Here is a 15,324-nt window from a genome sequence, read left to right as displayed (position 1 = left end):
CTTACCCTTTCACAAACTATCCTTTATTCATCTTACAACTCAAAATATTCCATAGCTTGTAGCTGTAAATAGAGCCACATTAACAGAAATTACCCCAATTTACTGTCTCTTTTCTCCATCCCATCCCATAGGACTTTAGTATTCTCAAAGTTCCCATTCCTTAAGTGTTCTTAGGAGTGATCTGGGTTGCTTCATATGTACTTACGAGTTTGATTTGCCAGGTTTGGTAGCTACTCCTGCTGTGGTAGGTTTTCTTCTCTAGGATAGTGTTTGGAGAGAGGCACAGTGTCTTCTGTACTTAATGCTTGTTTCACCTGGACTCAGTCCTGCTCCAGGCACTGAAGCTACTTCCTTGACTCTACCAGGAACTATGTTCTCTCACTAGGAACTACTCTTGTTTTGAGGTGATGTCACAGTGTACTCAGTGGTTTTTCCTTTTGATAACCAAGATGCTGTCTCTGGGTTATGTTCATTGTTCTTGGCTCTTTCATCTCCAAAGATAAATTCTTCATGCTTTTGTGCACATGGACTTCTTTGTGGCCATCCCTCCAGCTCACAGCTTAAGCCCAGGTGGCTTCTACAGTGGTTTTCAGTAACATTGACTTCTCCTCATTACCCTCTCAGAAGGGCAGAGTTAAAGTCCTTTGATCCAGCTGAACACCTTAATAATCCCATGTGATTCTTATTATGATCTTAAGACTCTGGAAGCAAATGAGTTTTCATCATATTCCACCAGGGTGCTTGTAGTTTGATTTTTTTTAGGCTGTAATTGATTGTGATACTTTCCTTACAGACCAGTGCAAACATACAGAAGTAGCAGGAGTAGATAATGCTCCATGCGTGCTTGAGAAGAATGTATATTCTGGGTTTTTTTGGATGTAGTGTCCTGTAAATATGAATTAAGTCCAACTGGTCTATTGTGTCATTTAGGACCTCTCTTGCCTTATTAATTTTCTGTCTGGAAGATCTGTCCATTGATATAAGTGATATGTTAAATAAAGTCTCCTACTATTATTGTATTCCTCTGTTTCTCCCTTTATGTCTGTTGGTATTTGTTTTATGTATTTAGGTGCTCCTATATAGGGTGCAAATGTGTTAATGAGTGTAATATCTTCTTCTTGTATTGATCCTCTTATCATTGTATAATGTCCTTCTTTACCTTTCTTTATGGAATTTGTTATAAAGTCTATTTTGTCTGGTATGAGTATTGCTATCCCTGCTTTGTTGTCATTTCCATTTGCATGAAATATCTTTTTCCATCCCCTCACTTTCAATCCATGTGTATCTTTTGCCCTGAAGTGAGTCTCTTGTAGGCAGCATGTTGTAGGTTCTTGCTTTTTATTCAATCTGCCACTCTGTGTCTTTTGATTAGAGAATTTAGTCCATTGACATTTAAAGTAATGTACTTATTTCCATTTTAAACCTGGTTTTCCAGTTGATTTTGTAGTTCTTCTTGTTTTTGTTTTTGCTCTTGTGGTTTGATGGTTTTCTTTTGTATTATGCTTGAGTTCTTTTCTGTTTGATTTTTGTCAATCTATTGTATGTTTTTGATTTGTGGTTACCCTGGTTTTCAAGTATGTTGATCCATAACTATATCTACTTGCTTTAGACTGATAGTCATATAAGTTCAAACACATTCTAAAAGATCTACATTTTTTTACTCCCTGCCCCAGTGTTTTGTAATTTTGATGTCCTATTTTACATCTTCATGTTATCCTTTTGCAGTTAATTGTAGTTATAATCGCTTTTACAAAAATTTTTTTTCTTTATATAATGGCTTATTTAAGTGACCTCCAATCCTTTTATATATTTGTCATTCCTATTGTGATTTTTCCTTTCCTGTAGATTCTTGCTCCTTTTCTATTTAGAGAAGACCTTTCAATATTTATTTAGGGTAGGTTATGGTATTGCTGTATTCTTTTAGTTTTTGCATGTCTGAGAAATTCTTTATCTCTCCTTTTATTTGAGATGACAATCTTGTTGGGTAGGGTATACTAGGTTGCAGGTTTTTTTCCTTTCAGGACTTTGAATGTATCATGCCACTCCCTTCTGGCCTGCAAAGTTTCTGCAGAGAAATCAGCTGAAAGCCTTATAGGGGTACCTTTGTAACTGACTCTTTGTTTTTCTCTTGCCGCCTTTAGAATCCTCTCTTTATCTTTAGCTCTTTCCATTTTAATTAAGATATGTCTTAGTGTGGGTCTGTTTGAGTTCATCTTGCTTGGGACCCTCTGTGCTTCCTATTCCTTGAAATCTGTCTTCTTCTTAGATTTGAGAAGTATTCAGCCATAATTTCTTCAAATTTTCAATCTCCTTTTCTCTCCTCTTTCTGGAACCCCTGTTATGCGTACATTGCCACAGTTTTTATTATCCCATAGATCTCGTATGTTGCTTTTATTTTTTTTTCATTTTTCTTTCTGTCTGCTGTTCTGATTCAGTGATTTCCATTATTCTATCTTCCAGATCACTTATTCATTCTTCTGTGTTATTTAGTCAGCTATTCATTGCTTCTAGATTGGTCTTTAGCTCAGTAATTGTCTAATTTTTATTGGTTCCTCTTTATAGTTTCTAGTTCCTTGTTACAGTGATCTGTATTTCTATTGATAATCTTTTTAAATTCCTTTAGCATTTTTATTACCTCCTTTTTGAACTCAGGGTCTAGTAGACTGGTGAGGTCTACTTCATTATTTGTTCTTTCAGAGGATTTCTCTTCTTTCAACTGGCAGTAGTTTCTTTGCTGTTTCATTTTACTTAACTTTCTCTGTCTCTATGAATTTAGGAGAAAACGTTATCTACTGTGATCTAAAAGGGCTGTTTTCATGTGGGAGCATCCCTGTGTAGACTGTATGAGTCCAATATTTTTGTTGCAAGGGCTGTTTTTGATCTGGATGCCAGCCACGTCTTTTCTCAGAGAATGCTGGCTCTTAGCCCCTTGATAGAGAGTGTGACTGGCACTGTGGTGTCCAGAGACTGCACAGCAGTGTTGGACAGGGCCTCCTCTTTACTCTGTGGCTGTCACAGCCCTGTCAGGGGCGGGGTCTGCTCCCCAGTTCTTGGACTAGAAGCCCTGAGATCCAGGTTCTATAAGGCTCTGTTGCCCTTGAATGCCTGCTCTGTCCCAAAGGATGTGACCAGTGAAGCAAGTGAGGCCCAGGGAACCTATGTGCTGTCCATGCAGGCATCTGTGGTTTTGCCCAGAAGCAGCCTAAGGTTGTGTGTGTCCCCTTCTCCACTGTGTTTGTCCCAGACCTAGTGCTAGGCTGCAGTGTGGAGTGGGCTGGTGCTGGGGGCTGAAGTGCTGTGGCTGCAGGAATCTCAATAGTTATGCTGCTTCCTGGGGCCCGGGCTGCCTCTGTGGCAGGCCTCTCCCAGGACCTGTGTGCCCCAGATCTGGCTCCAAGCTGTGGTGTGGGGTGGGTGGAACCAGAGGGCTCCCTCTGGAAATGAACTGCTGTATACTCCTCCCCAGGGACTGTCTGCCCAAGACGTGCATTTCTGTGGTGCCACTTGACAAAGACTGCCCCTACCGTGTGAGCTCTGAAAATGGGCTTCGAGGCCAGACCTTCTGCCTTCATGTGTGAGCCCACAATGTCTGCCACGTCTGGACCCACCTCCGCCTGTGCGAGCACTGATCATGGCTCCAATGCCAGACCCACGGCTGCCATGTGTGTGCTGTGCTGACAGTGGGCTTTGAGATTTGGCATGGACCACTCCCCAGGACTTCTGGACTGTCTCCACACAGCTAGAACGAGTCCCCTCCGAGGGCCCTTCTGCCCAAGACTTAGCGCCTAGCCACAGAGCACTAGTGGCCCTGCCCAGCACGTATTTCAGACTTTGGGGAGTGTGGTGAGGTAGCAGCCGTCAGCTCCCCTCTCTCTCCTCCATGATTACTAGCAAGCCAGCATGCACACACTCCTCTTGAGCAAAGTCCAAGCCCCACCCATCCCAGTTGACCTCTTAGCGGGAAAAGAGGTTCCCCAGGACAAGGGTCTATGTGTGGACTTTCTCTCATTTACAGATCCTTCTCAGCGGTGCTGGTTCCATCCTGATGCCTTTTTCTCTCTTTCTTTTTTTTTTTAAATTTCCAACCTGCTTATGTGGAGATCTTTCTTGCAGCTTTGGTTGTATAAGAGATCTTCTACAGCTTCCAGTTGATTTTCTATGAGAATTGTCTCACATGTAGATGTATTTTTGATGTTGGGGGAAGGTGAGCCTCACGTCCTCCTACTCCTCGATTTCTGTCCTTCTGAGTGATTCTTAACTCTGATTATGCATTAGACAAGGGGTCATCAAACTATGGCCTGTAGGCTAAATCTGATTCATCTTCTTATTTTGTAAATAAAGCTTTATTGGAATATCGTCAGGCTCATTCATTTACATATTGTCTATGGTTGCCTTCATGCTACAACAAGAGTTAAGTAGTTGCAATGGAGAACTTATGGCCCCCAAAGCCTAAAATATTTACTATCTGGCTCTTTATTGAAAATTTTTGCTGACTCCTGCATTAGACTCTTCACAGAGAAGATTAAAAATAATATTATGTCTGGGTTGCACCACAGATAATTAAATAAGAATTTGGAGTGGGATTTGGGGAGTTGGCGCAAAAACTAATGTTTTTTAAAAACATCTCACATGAATATAATGTGTAGCCAGAATTAAAAAACACAAATAGATGATCCCTACCCTTCAAGGGTATATTTAACTTACTGGAAAAAGAAACTTACAAAAATTAATAAAGGTACAATGGATATATATATAATGGAAACATTTACAAAGTTCCAAGGGAGCACAGCATAGGGAGCATTTTACTTCATTAGGGAAGTTTTCTCAGAGAGACATTTAAACAGATTCTTGAAGGGTGAATCTACTGGTAGACAAGATCCACTGCGGGGTGGTGATAGGGAGAGAAGGGGAAGAGAGAACAGCATATGCAAAAGCACATAAGTAAGAAAGAGTGTGGCCCATTCAAGAAATGACCAGAAGCTCAGTGGCCAGAACACTGAGAGGGAAGAGGGAGTGAGATCATAGAATATAAAGCCAGAGAGTAATGGTCAAACTGGGAGTGGCTTTGTATGCTAAGATGTTTGTAATTTACTGTGTTCACTTTCATTTAGAAGTTGAATGGAAAATTGAGTCTCTCTAAATCTCAGTATTTTCATCCGTAAAATAAGTAGTTAACCGCATAATTGCCAAGAGCCCTCTAGCTCTAAAGTTTAGCCTCCCGAGAGACTGTGTCAGCTATTTCTTTTGACACTCTCAGGACTGAGAACATAGTTGAGTTTATATGAATGGCATGACTTTTGTAGTATTGGGTCACCTGGCTATCTCCTGTAATTGATCTCTTTATTTTAATAGTACAAATGAGGTCAATGCTACTTTGTGGATTTACCACAAGGATTTGAGAAAGCAGACTTCTGGAGGAGAAGCACCTTGCCTGGTCAATGCATTAAGGCCCTTAATAAAGAGTATAACATCATGATAAAATACCTGTAAAATACTTTATGTTTCAGGCAGAGAGGGGCTATAAAATGGGGACAGTTTTATTGTTAAAAATCACATTCTTCCCAATTAGTACTAGTGCTTATTATGGCTTAGCATTTGCAAGTCTCTACACTCAAAACTTGGTGTGTGAATTACTGTGGAAGCTCTTCAATATATCTTGTTTTGCTATTTTACAGCTTCTCATTTCTATCAAGCTCTAGATTGTAATTTCATCTCTGTTCAACACTTACTGGTATAGCTATATCTCTACTCGTATCTCTAATAAACTACATGTTATTGGTTTCATATCTTTAAGTGAAGTTTTTCAAGTTCTGGTGTATATTGAATATTCTATTTACCTCTTGCAGGGTCTCCCCAAGTGTACAGAATAGCCAGTGAATCAAAAAATAATATGTGGTTGGCTCAGTGATTGAAACGTCCAAGACTCTAAGGCAGCCTAGTCTCTACTTTCTGACTCATTTTATCAAACATTCTATCTAAGATAGATGAATGGACTGGATATTTTCAGATGTATTTTAGAATGATGCAAGTTGAAATATAAAGACATCTTTGAAACTCCAGCAAGAGCTTTTAGGAAAAAATGTTGTAATTTTTGTCATTTGAACATCAAAGGTTTCTACTAAAGGAGATACTTTGAATACATTTAAAAAGTGCTTTTCAATTAGTAACTTTTGCCCTCTCCCCACCAAAGAAAATTATAGAGAAACTCTAGAATACTGGCCACTGTTGACCTCTTTGCCCTACTTTTTCTTCACAGACGTTGATGAGTGTGCTGAAGGGCGCCATTACTGCCGTGAGAACACGATGTGTGTCAACACCCCAGGTTCCTTCATGTGCATCTGCAAAACTGGATACATCAGAATTGATGACTATTCATGCACAGGTAAACAGTGACTATTTGTGAAATAAAATCTTTCTATGCCTTAAATTTACTTTTAGAAGTTCCTTTTAACTCTAAGTGTTTGGAGAAGTGTGCCATAAATACCCCCTTACAACAAAACAAGTTATAAGTAAAAGCATATCTTCTGGATTTGGTAGTTAATTCTGAATCTGTTCTAAGGAAAGGGCTAGCTCCTTGCTCTGGATAAGAAATTCCTATTAGAAATGTACAGATAAACTGAGGAACACAATCAATATTTTACTAATTTTATACTTTAATAGTATTTATACTCAAAACTTGTGTGAATTCTATGGCAAATCTGAGAAACACCCTTAAACAATATTTTCTTTACATGACAGTTGACTTTTGAATAGAGTAATAATGACATAGATAGTGTAATGTTTTCAGAAATAGATCCGTGGAGTGCTAGGAAATGGGAAAAGCTTCTTCATGCCTCTGGGGAGTACAGTGGAGTATCTACATCAAAGAAGTTTTGCCTATGTTGTGCTATGAAATATCACTCCCATCATGTAGCATCCAGAGTCCTCCTCAGGGATATCTCGAGTGTTAGTAATGTCTGAAGTTGGTCCTAGGATAAGACAACCTATTCACTTCATATTCTATAGAATATGAAAGAAAGTGGTGCTAACAGAGTAGCTTGCAGCCTATGGGGATTGAAGAAATGTGGGTGTGAAATACAACATTCTTTTGGCTTTTCTTTTAAATAGAAGAAACATATACGTAGCATATTTTAGAAAAACATGTAAAATCATAAAACTGGAGAGCACTTAAAGTGTTATCTTGTCACTTTTACTCTTATGTTCCCATCATAAGTTGAAAATATCATAAGTTGGAAATGCATTTAATGCACCTAGCCTACCAGACATCATAGCTTAGCCTAGCCTACCTTAAACATGATCAGGACACTCACATTAGCCTACAGTTGGAAAAAATCAACTAACACAAAGCCTATTTTATAATAATGTGTTGAATACCTCATGTAATTTATTGAATACTGTAGCGAAAGTGAAAACCAGAATGGTTCTAAGTGTATCAGTTGTTTACACTTGGTTCGCTGCCGCTGCCCAGCATCGCAAGAAGGTATCATAAAGCATATCACTAGCCTGGAAAAAGGGCAAAATTCAGAATTCGAAGTACATTTACTACAGAATGTTTATCACTTTCGTACCATCATGAAGCTGAAAAGTCATGTCGAACCATTCTAAGTGGGGACTGTCTATACGTGATATCCTGTTTATTAGTTAGAGCAAAGGGACCGTCCTTCCTCTAAATTCAAGTGTAGCATTTATATAAAAACAGAATGATGAAAATAAAATGTAATGAGAATTGCCTTCTCAGTCTTTGGAGAATAACCAAAGATATTCTGAAGGTAGAAAATACATTTAACATAGAGTTGCCAGTGGATTTACAGATTCTTGCTTTTTTTTTTTTTTTTTTTTTTTGTCAGTTCATCCTAAACATTTCCACGTTATGGGAACAATTCTGCACTTTTTCTTTAGAAAAAATATAATCACACTGAGTGGCAAAGTATCCTGACGGAGCACTATGGACATATTTTTCAACATAAAAAAGGAATATAAAAGAACAAATCTTAATGAATACATGAAGAATAAAATAAACAGTTTGCTGTAATATTGGTAATATCAATAATCTGCATTCCAATGTAATGGTTAACAGAACAAAACAAAATAACTAAGATGAAACTACTTGAGTGATATTTCAAGATGTACTCATTAAAAATAAAAGAGTGCTAGCAGTTTTCAAGGAGTCTGCTAATTCTTCGGCATTAGAGACTTAAAAAAGCTTTGTATATTTTTGTACTTCCTAGGGATTCTTTTTGTTTTTCTTACAATCTTAAAAAGTGTTAGAGACAAGTAAGGAAGAGTACACAACACAAGATTTGACCTAGTGTTGAATGAGGAGTGTTTCTTGGGGGAGGGTATTTTCAAGAGGTCCATTTCCATCCTGAGCCTGTCTGTTGGCTGTAAATACAGGACTAGTTCAGCTGTCATCCCTTACAGAGCGTCTTCTGCTTTGGCTTTACCTCTCCCAGTGTATTTTCTTTCCAAATAAAATCCCACAAATTGCTGGGGTGTTTTTTTTTTTTTTTGGACTACTTACGGAGAATCTCCCCTTAAGATTTCAAAGTATCTAATGATAAAAATGAAGTGTCCCTTTGTAGGAATACCAAGGAAGGCCAAAATCATCTTAGGAAAAGCTGTTCAGGCCATGATTTTTTGCCTAAGGAGCCATAGCCAGGAATTTCATGATCTGGCAGATGATGGAATGTGTTTCCTTAATGATGCACCAGCGTTTTCAACTAACACCACTATTTCTATGCTTCCATTTAAAGAAGAGAGACTTTCTTGCCCTGAAATTTTCTACCTACTATGAGTAGGTCTGCAAATTTGAGAATTTCCATCCGTACATAAAAGTTGGATTTTCTTGGGAATACGAGTGGATTTTACTTTGTCCTCCAGAGTCAGGTGATCTTTGACACAACATTTTATGCTAAACCATGCAGGGCCAGCACATATTTAGGGTTCCTGTAAAGGCAATGAATGTTTAAATTTTTCCTCTTTGAATCTTTTCCTCTACCCTTTAGCATTAGCATCTGAACAGAAGGCTTGAAGAAGGCTTGACTCCTCTATGATGTAGGTTTGCCTTATGGCTGAAGACATCTAGGCAGTTCCTTTTCAAGAGCTTTCATAAGACCAGAGTAGGACTTTATATCTCTGATAAAGATTGGGATTTATTTTCTCTGAAGTTTAGAAACAGACATTCACATACTTGCAGGAGTAGGCTTTCCAGAATAAATGTCAAAACACCACTGCAGGACTTCCCTGGTGCCACGGTGGTTGAGAGTCCACCTGCCGATGCAGGGGACACGGGTTCATGCCCCGGTCCAGGAAGATCCCACATGCCGCGGAGCAGCTGGGCCTGTGAGCCATGGCCGCTGAGCCTGCGCGTCCGGAACCTGTGCTCCGCAGCGGGAGAGGCCACAGTGGTGAGAGGCCCGCGTACCGCCAAAAAAACAAAACAAAACAAACAAACAAACAAAAAAAAACACCACTGCAGAGCCATTCTCTGATGTTTGTGACTGAGCTCTTGAAGTTCTGAATTTGTTTTGCTTCTGTATCCCTGCCCCTCTTTGCTATTGAAGAACATCCTGCTATAGCGTAACAAGTGACATTGTCAACACTGTACCCAGCAGACTCTCAAATATGCTTACCCCATCTGAAAATTAATCATGGACATTCTAATTTAAGGAAGAATCCAAGGCAATACATGTTACTTTATAGTCAAGATCTTTGGTCAATAAAAGAAGCCTTTTTTTGCTTTTATAACCCTGTAGTCTGGCATAGAAATTATGTATGCTATAGAGTAATCACCTTCCACAGCTGGTAGAATTGCAGTTTTTTTTTTTTTTTTCTTTCACTTTCAGATAATTTGAGTTATATTTTTCCCATGATGAGAAAATTTTGGAGATGGAAGAATTCTTACAGATAATCTAATCCAATTTCCTAATTTCTCCAAATGAGGAAATTGAGGCTCAGAGAGATTAATTGCCTTACCTGTGGTCATACAGTTAGTGAGAAGCAAAAGGGGGCCAGAGGATAAGACTTTTTATTCTTAGCTCTTACATTAGTCACCATTGGTTTAATTTGCAGCCACACAAAAATAAGTAAGGGGATTCATACTTTATCTAGAACTGCATTATTCAATTTATAATATTCAGTAGTTAAACTGCGTTTCTATAGTTTCACTTCATTAGCTTCAACTCCAAGAGGAATTTTTTCCCTACAGATCATATGGTAATAATCCTGAATCAGAAGTCAGTAGAAAAAATAGAAATTGCCATTTTCTGGGCCTCTGACTCTATTATGCAGTTTCACTGATGACTCAGTTGCACCATTTGCATAGTTTATACTCTTGATAAAGTGTTGATGCAGCACTTTATATTCTTCTGAACTCATTAATATAATTTTCCTCCCAGTGATGGTGTTTTTTTTCTAGTTAATACTTCATAATCTCTGTCCTTCTCATATGCTGTCCTATTCTAGAGGAAAGCATGGTTATACCTATAAGAAAAGAGAAAGGAAGGAAGGGAGGGAGGCAGAGAGGGAGGGAAGGAGGAAGGAAGGGAGGAAAGAAAGGATAGAAAAGGCAGAGGGAAGGGAAGGAAAAGGGTTGGGTTTATATGAGCCAAGATGTTAGAAGCCCATTCTTCCATCTCTGATTACAAAAATAACTTAATTTTCATGAATAACAAAGTGTCTTTATTATTTATCTAGACTAATGCCTTTCTTGGTTTACTCACATAAGCACTGATTAAATTGGGCAAATCTTTCTGAGTCTTACTAGACAGCTCATCTTGAAACTAGTCTTGTGTAATGAACAAAGAGTAAGATAGCTCTGGAAATAAAGATGGGATGGACAAGAATTTTGGAATTATCAAAGGATAAAAATATTCTGAAGGAAAAGGCATTCATTTCAGATCTTCCCGATATTCTCTCTGCTTTGAGTATTACAACTAAAAAACAGAGTTCTCATTCTTTTTTTGTGTTGATGAGCTTGTAATCTTCCCACTCTTGTGTAGTTTTTTAGAGTGGGAACAGGAGAATGGGAAGGGTGGGCCAGTCTACCACCAAGGAATGGAAAAGTTCTTGTCCAACTTAGGGAGAAAATTCCTTTAGGGCAGTGGTTGTCCAACAGGGGCGATTTTGTCTTCCTACCTGCCAGAGGTTATTTGACAATGTCTGGACACACTGTTGGTTATCACAACTGTGGGGAAAGGGGGTTGCTACTGGCATTTGATAGGTAGAAGCCAGAGACATGCTAAACATCCTATAATATTGTTAGGCTAGCTATCCTCTTGAGGAAATGTCTTATTTTTCTGGAACCCTTTCAACTGGGAGCTTTTCTCTGGTTACTTTCCAACTGAGTCATTAATCTTTATCCTGCACAGGACATCCAGTATAAGACAGCCCCCCATAATAAAGAATTATATGACCCAAAATGTCAGTGGTGCCAAGGTTGAGAAGTTAGGGTCACCCACTCGAAACTGTAGGATGTACACTTTCTTTTTAATTTCCTTTTCCTCTCCAGGTTTCTTTTAGGCCTTGTATAGTGATGTCTTCTCAGTTCTTGAGGTACCCAGTGTCCTTCTATTGGCCTTTGGCCACAAAAGGGACCCCTTCTCAGTAAGGCCCATTCTCCCCCAAGTTCTTTCCTCGCCTTTCTCTTATCAAAAACCTGTTCTTAAGACTCACAGACATAGAGAACAGACTTGTGGTTGCCAACGGGAAAGGGAGGTGGGGGAGGGATGGATTGGGAGTTTGGGGTTAGCAGATGTGAACTATTATATAGAGAACGGATAAACAACATGGTCCTACCTTATAGCACAGGGAACTATATTCAATATCCTGCAATAAACCAGGATGGAAAAGAATATGAAAAAGAATGGATAGATAGATAGATAGATAACTGAATAACTTTGCTGTACAGCAGAAATTAACACAACATTGTAAGTCAACTATACTTCAATAAAATAAATTTAAAAAAACCCTAAAACCTGTTCTTAGCTTAACAGGTGGAAAAATCACAGACCTCACAGAGGTGGCAGAGGGGATTTCTTAGGGCCTCTCAAATTACGCTATCCCGATGCCTCCCCAGTATGCTTTCCACTGACCCTGACTGCTTCCGTTTCTCCAGAGCTTCTAATGCAGGCTTTGGTCCATGTCACATATCACAGAAGGTCCATAAAGTATCTGAGCACAAGAAATTCTTCTGGATACTTGATTTTTGTTGTTAAACAAAGAGCCTCCTCTGGTGTTCCCCAAGGTGTTTTACTTCTTAAAGTACTTAACTTTTTACAGCATCGAATACTCCTAGCACTTACATTTTATGATCTCGTTGTAGTTACTTCTTTTTCTCTAACAAGGTCAATACTGACTTTTTAAAAAAAAGTCATCATTACCATCCTATTTGTTGGGCTTTATTACTGTTGGTTTTCTAGCATTTTCAAGAGTTTTAGATGCTATTGACATGCACAGAAGGTTGCAGAGGATTTACTACTGGGCAACCAGAGCAAAGATTTTAAGTCCGTTGTAACCCATGCGTGGCCTTTTCTCAAATAGCTGTCTCCTTTTTGTGTGTTTCTTTGAAGTTCCCTATTAATTAATGCTAGAAAAGGTAATTTGCTTAAAGTGCTTAAAGAGATGATATTTTGGAAAGGCAGCGTGACATTATTCTTTTTCATTCTGCAGTCTTCCAAAAAGAATTGAAATTGAAGCTGATAATTTATTGTATGGATGTATAATAACTTTATTATCAACTTTAAAAATAGCTCTCGGTGGGTTTATCAAAGTCACAAGTATGGAAGAAGGTAGATAATTCATTGTGTGTGTACCATGATAATTACTGATATATAAATAGTGAAGGAAGTAAGAATATTGTGGACAATGGCAGAGAGGATAGGGGGCCAGGAGAGGCACAGATCAGAGAGAACAATGGTAAAGAAGAGAAAGTGAAAATATGCATATCAGCACTCACATAACTCCTAAATAAACATCATTTTAGTTATAAAAAGCCTTGGCTCTATCTTTAGTAAAATGCCTAGCACAGAAGAAATCTTTAATAAACATTAGCTACAATTATTGTTGTTGTTTCTATTGTGATTAGAGAAGTGATCCTCTTGAGGAAATGTCTTCTTTCCCTAGGATTTTTTCAACTGGGCACTTCTCTCTGGTTACTTTTCAATGGAGTTATTTTTATTATTATTATAAATAGATAGCCTTGCTGGAGCAGTGGATTCAATGTGTTTTTATTTAGTCAAAAGAGTTATTATGTACCTGTGAATAGGGGCTTAAAAAAGAAAGAGAAACCTCGGTGTAACTGAATAGCACTCTCTCTGGAAGTTAGAAAAAAAATCCTTCCATAGGAGGATTTGTTGTACTTCCTGGGATCAGGGAGCTTCCTCCTGTTCTTGAGAATGAGTGTTAGATGGGGAGGCTTGGAGCTAGATATCTGCATCCAGGCCCTACTGTGGACACTAATCTACCCAGAGTAGAGTCTATGGCCTCTAAAGAATTAGTGAGTCTGGTCAGTTCTCAAGCAGGGCAGATTTTATGAGCCTGGCTGCTTCTATGTGGATTTCTTTTCTAAAGAATCACAGTCAGCAATCAGACAATCCTACCATCTGGCCACTAGTTGCCATGACAGTTGGGAAAGACTTTTGCATTTTTATGAGCAATCACTCCAAATTTTCTTTTTCTGGAATCAGCATTACAAAATATGATACAATTGTGGCATATTTCACAAAATATGAAAAGTCAGATTTGGGGTTTTAAATACAGCCTCTAATGCTAAAAGCTGCATCATTCATCTCCTGTAGTTTGCTATATGTTATTCTGCTGTGTAGTTATTATTGAGTAACTTGAACATCTAAACATGATCACAAAAGCAAATTAAAATACCAAGCCTTAGGACTCAAAGAATTAATAATGAAAAGCAGTTTTTAAACAAACATAAACAAGAAAACCTCTCTAGAAGAATGTGTACTGTGGTTACCAGGAAGGGTTAATGTTTAGAAAACTTCAGACCATGTTTGGAAAACTTGCAGAGAACAGAAATGAGACTCGTCTGAACAGAGTGTGGAGGCCAAGGCAACGTGCTTATCTCTTTTCTGAAACACATATATGCGCGCATACAATTAGCAGTCAGCTCAAAATGGAAGAGGCTCAAAGGCTCAGGGAGCTGAATTGCCTTTTTCAAGATGAAAAGCTTGGAAAAGAGCCTGTGCTATCTGAATCTGTCAGTGAGTGGGGGTCACACACCAACACCCACATAGCAGTTTCCAGGCTTGTCAAAGCCTTTATTCAGCATCTCAGTGCAGCCCTCGTATCCATGTCTGACCTCCAGCCCGGCCGTGGTTTGATCCAAGCACCCGGTGATGTGTGTCCACACAAGCTTGCCTCCGTGCAAGCTCATCTGAGCACCGAGATGATGGGAGCCGCCTCATTAGGCAGCCTCACTTGCTTTGACTTGGTTGGTAAACTCTAATTCACCTTTGTCCCAAATGGATTATTGTTTGAGTTTTATTATGAGATTTTTATGTGAAGAGCACAGAGCTGAAAACTCACATAGGGGAATAAAAAGATTATACATGCCAGGAGTGTAATAATAGTGGTGTCTTAGCAACAGACACCTGTGGAGGACAGGATTATTGAAGTTGAGGTTTAATAGATGCCTTTCACGTTCTTCCTTTATTGTTGGCTTTGACATGTTAGCCGGAATGGAAGTTTGGCTTTCCTTGTGCCTCTTCACTGTGTGCTCCATGAAACAGAGTTCATCATCTGGCTCTACTGCTGATCTAATCTTGCAGTGGATGTGTATCTACCTGGTGACATCGCCCTGTCATGGTGTTCCCCTTTTCTCCCCAGCCCAAGGTGCCTTTGCAGTGTCACATTCAGGTCATGGGTTTGGGCTCAGAGGGTGAGTTTCTTCTCTCAAATCCAGAGCCTCCTCTCTCCTGTGTGCCTCTGCTGGGGAATGGCAGAGCCTCACTCGTTGTTTGGATAGTGTTTTCACTAGTCTATCTGTTGCCACATATTTCAGTGACTGGTACTTTCTTCAGATAACTTCTGATACCACATAAGAGGTTGCTTAAACTAAGTCCTTTTATCTGAGGGAATAACATTGTATTAGTTATCTACTACTGCATAACAAATAGCCCCCAAATTTAACAGCTTAAAACAACATGCATTTATTGTCTCACAGCCTGTGGGTCAGGTGTCTGGGCATAGAATAGCTGGGTCCTCTCCTTCAGGGTCTCTCAGAAGGCTACAATCAATGTGTCCACCAGGGCTGGGGAAGGGTTTTTCTTTAATCTTACCTTTGTAGTTGTTGGGGGATTCAGTTCC

The 15,324-nt window shown here is 39.1% G+C and overlaps 1 protein-coding gene across 2 annotated transcripts in view; it reads left to right on the top strand.

The window, feature by feature from the left end:
• The window catches only part of NELL2 (neural EGFL like 2), a 456,105-nt gene that overhangs the window by 265,235 nt on the left and 175,546 nt on the right, over positions 1-15,324 (top strand). For both annotated transcript variants that reach the window (XM_082634702.1, XM_082634703.1), the window contains exon 14: positions 6,257-6,382. In XM_082634702.1, the coding sequence (XP_082490828.1) occupies positions 6,257-6,382 (126 nt within the window). The remainder of the gene's footprint in view (positions 1-6,256; positions 6,383-15,324) is intronic.

Source organism: Mesoplodon mirus (assembly GCF_964341445.2).
Source record: "Mesoplodon mirus genome assembly, chromosome: 11".
Classification (NCBI taxonomy): Eukaryota; Metazoa; Chordata; class Mammalia; order Artiodactyla; family Ziphiidae; genus Mesoplodon; species Mesoplodon mirus.
The sequence above is the reverse complement of the archived record's forward strand: the minus strand, read 5'-3'. Positions and strand labels throughout refer to the sequence as shown.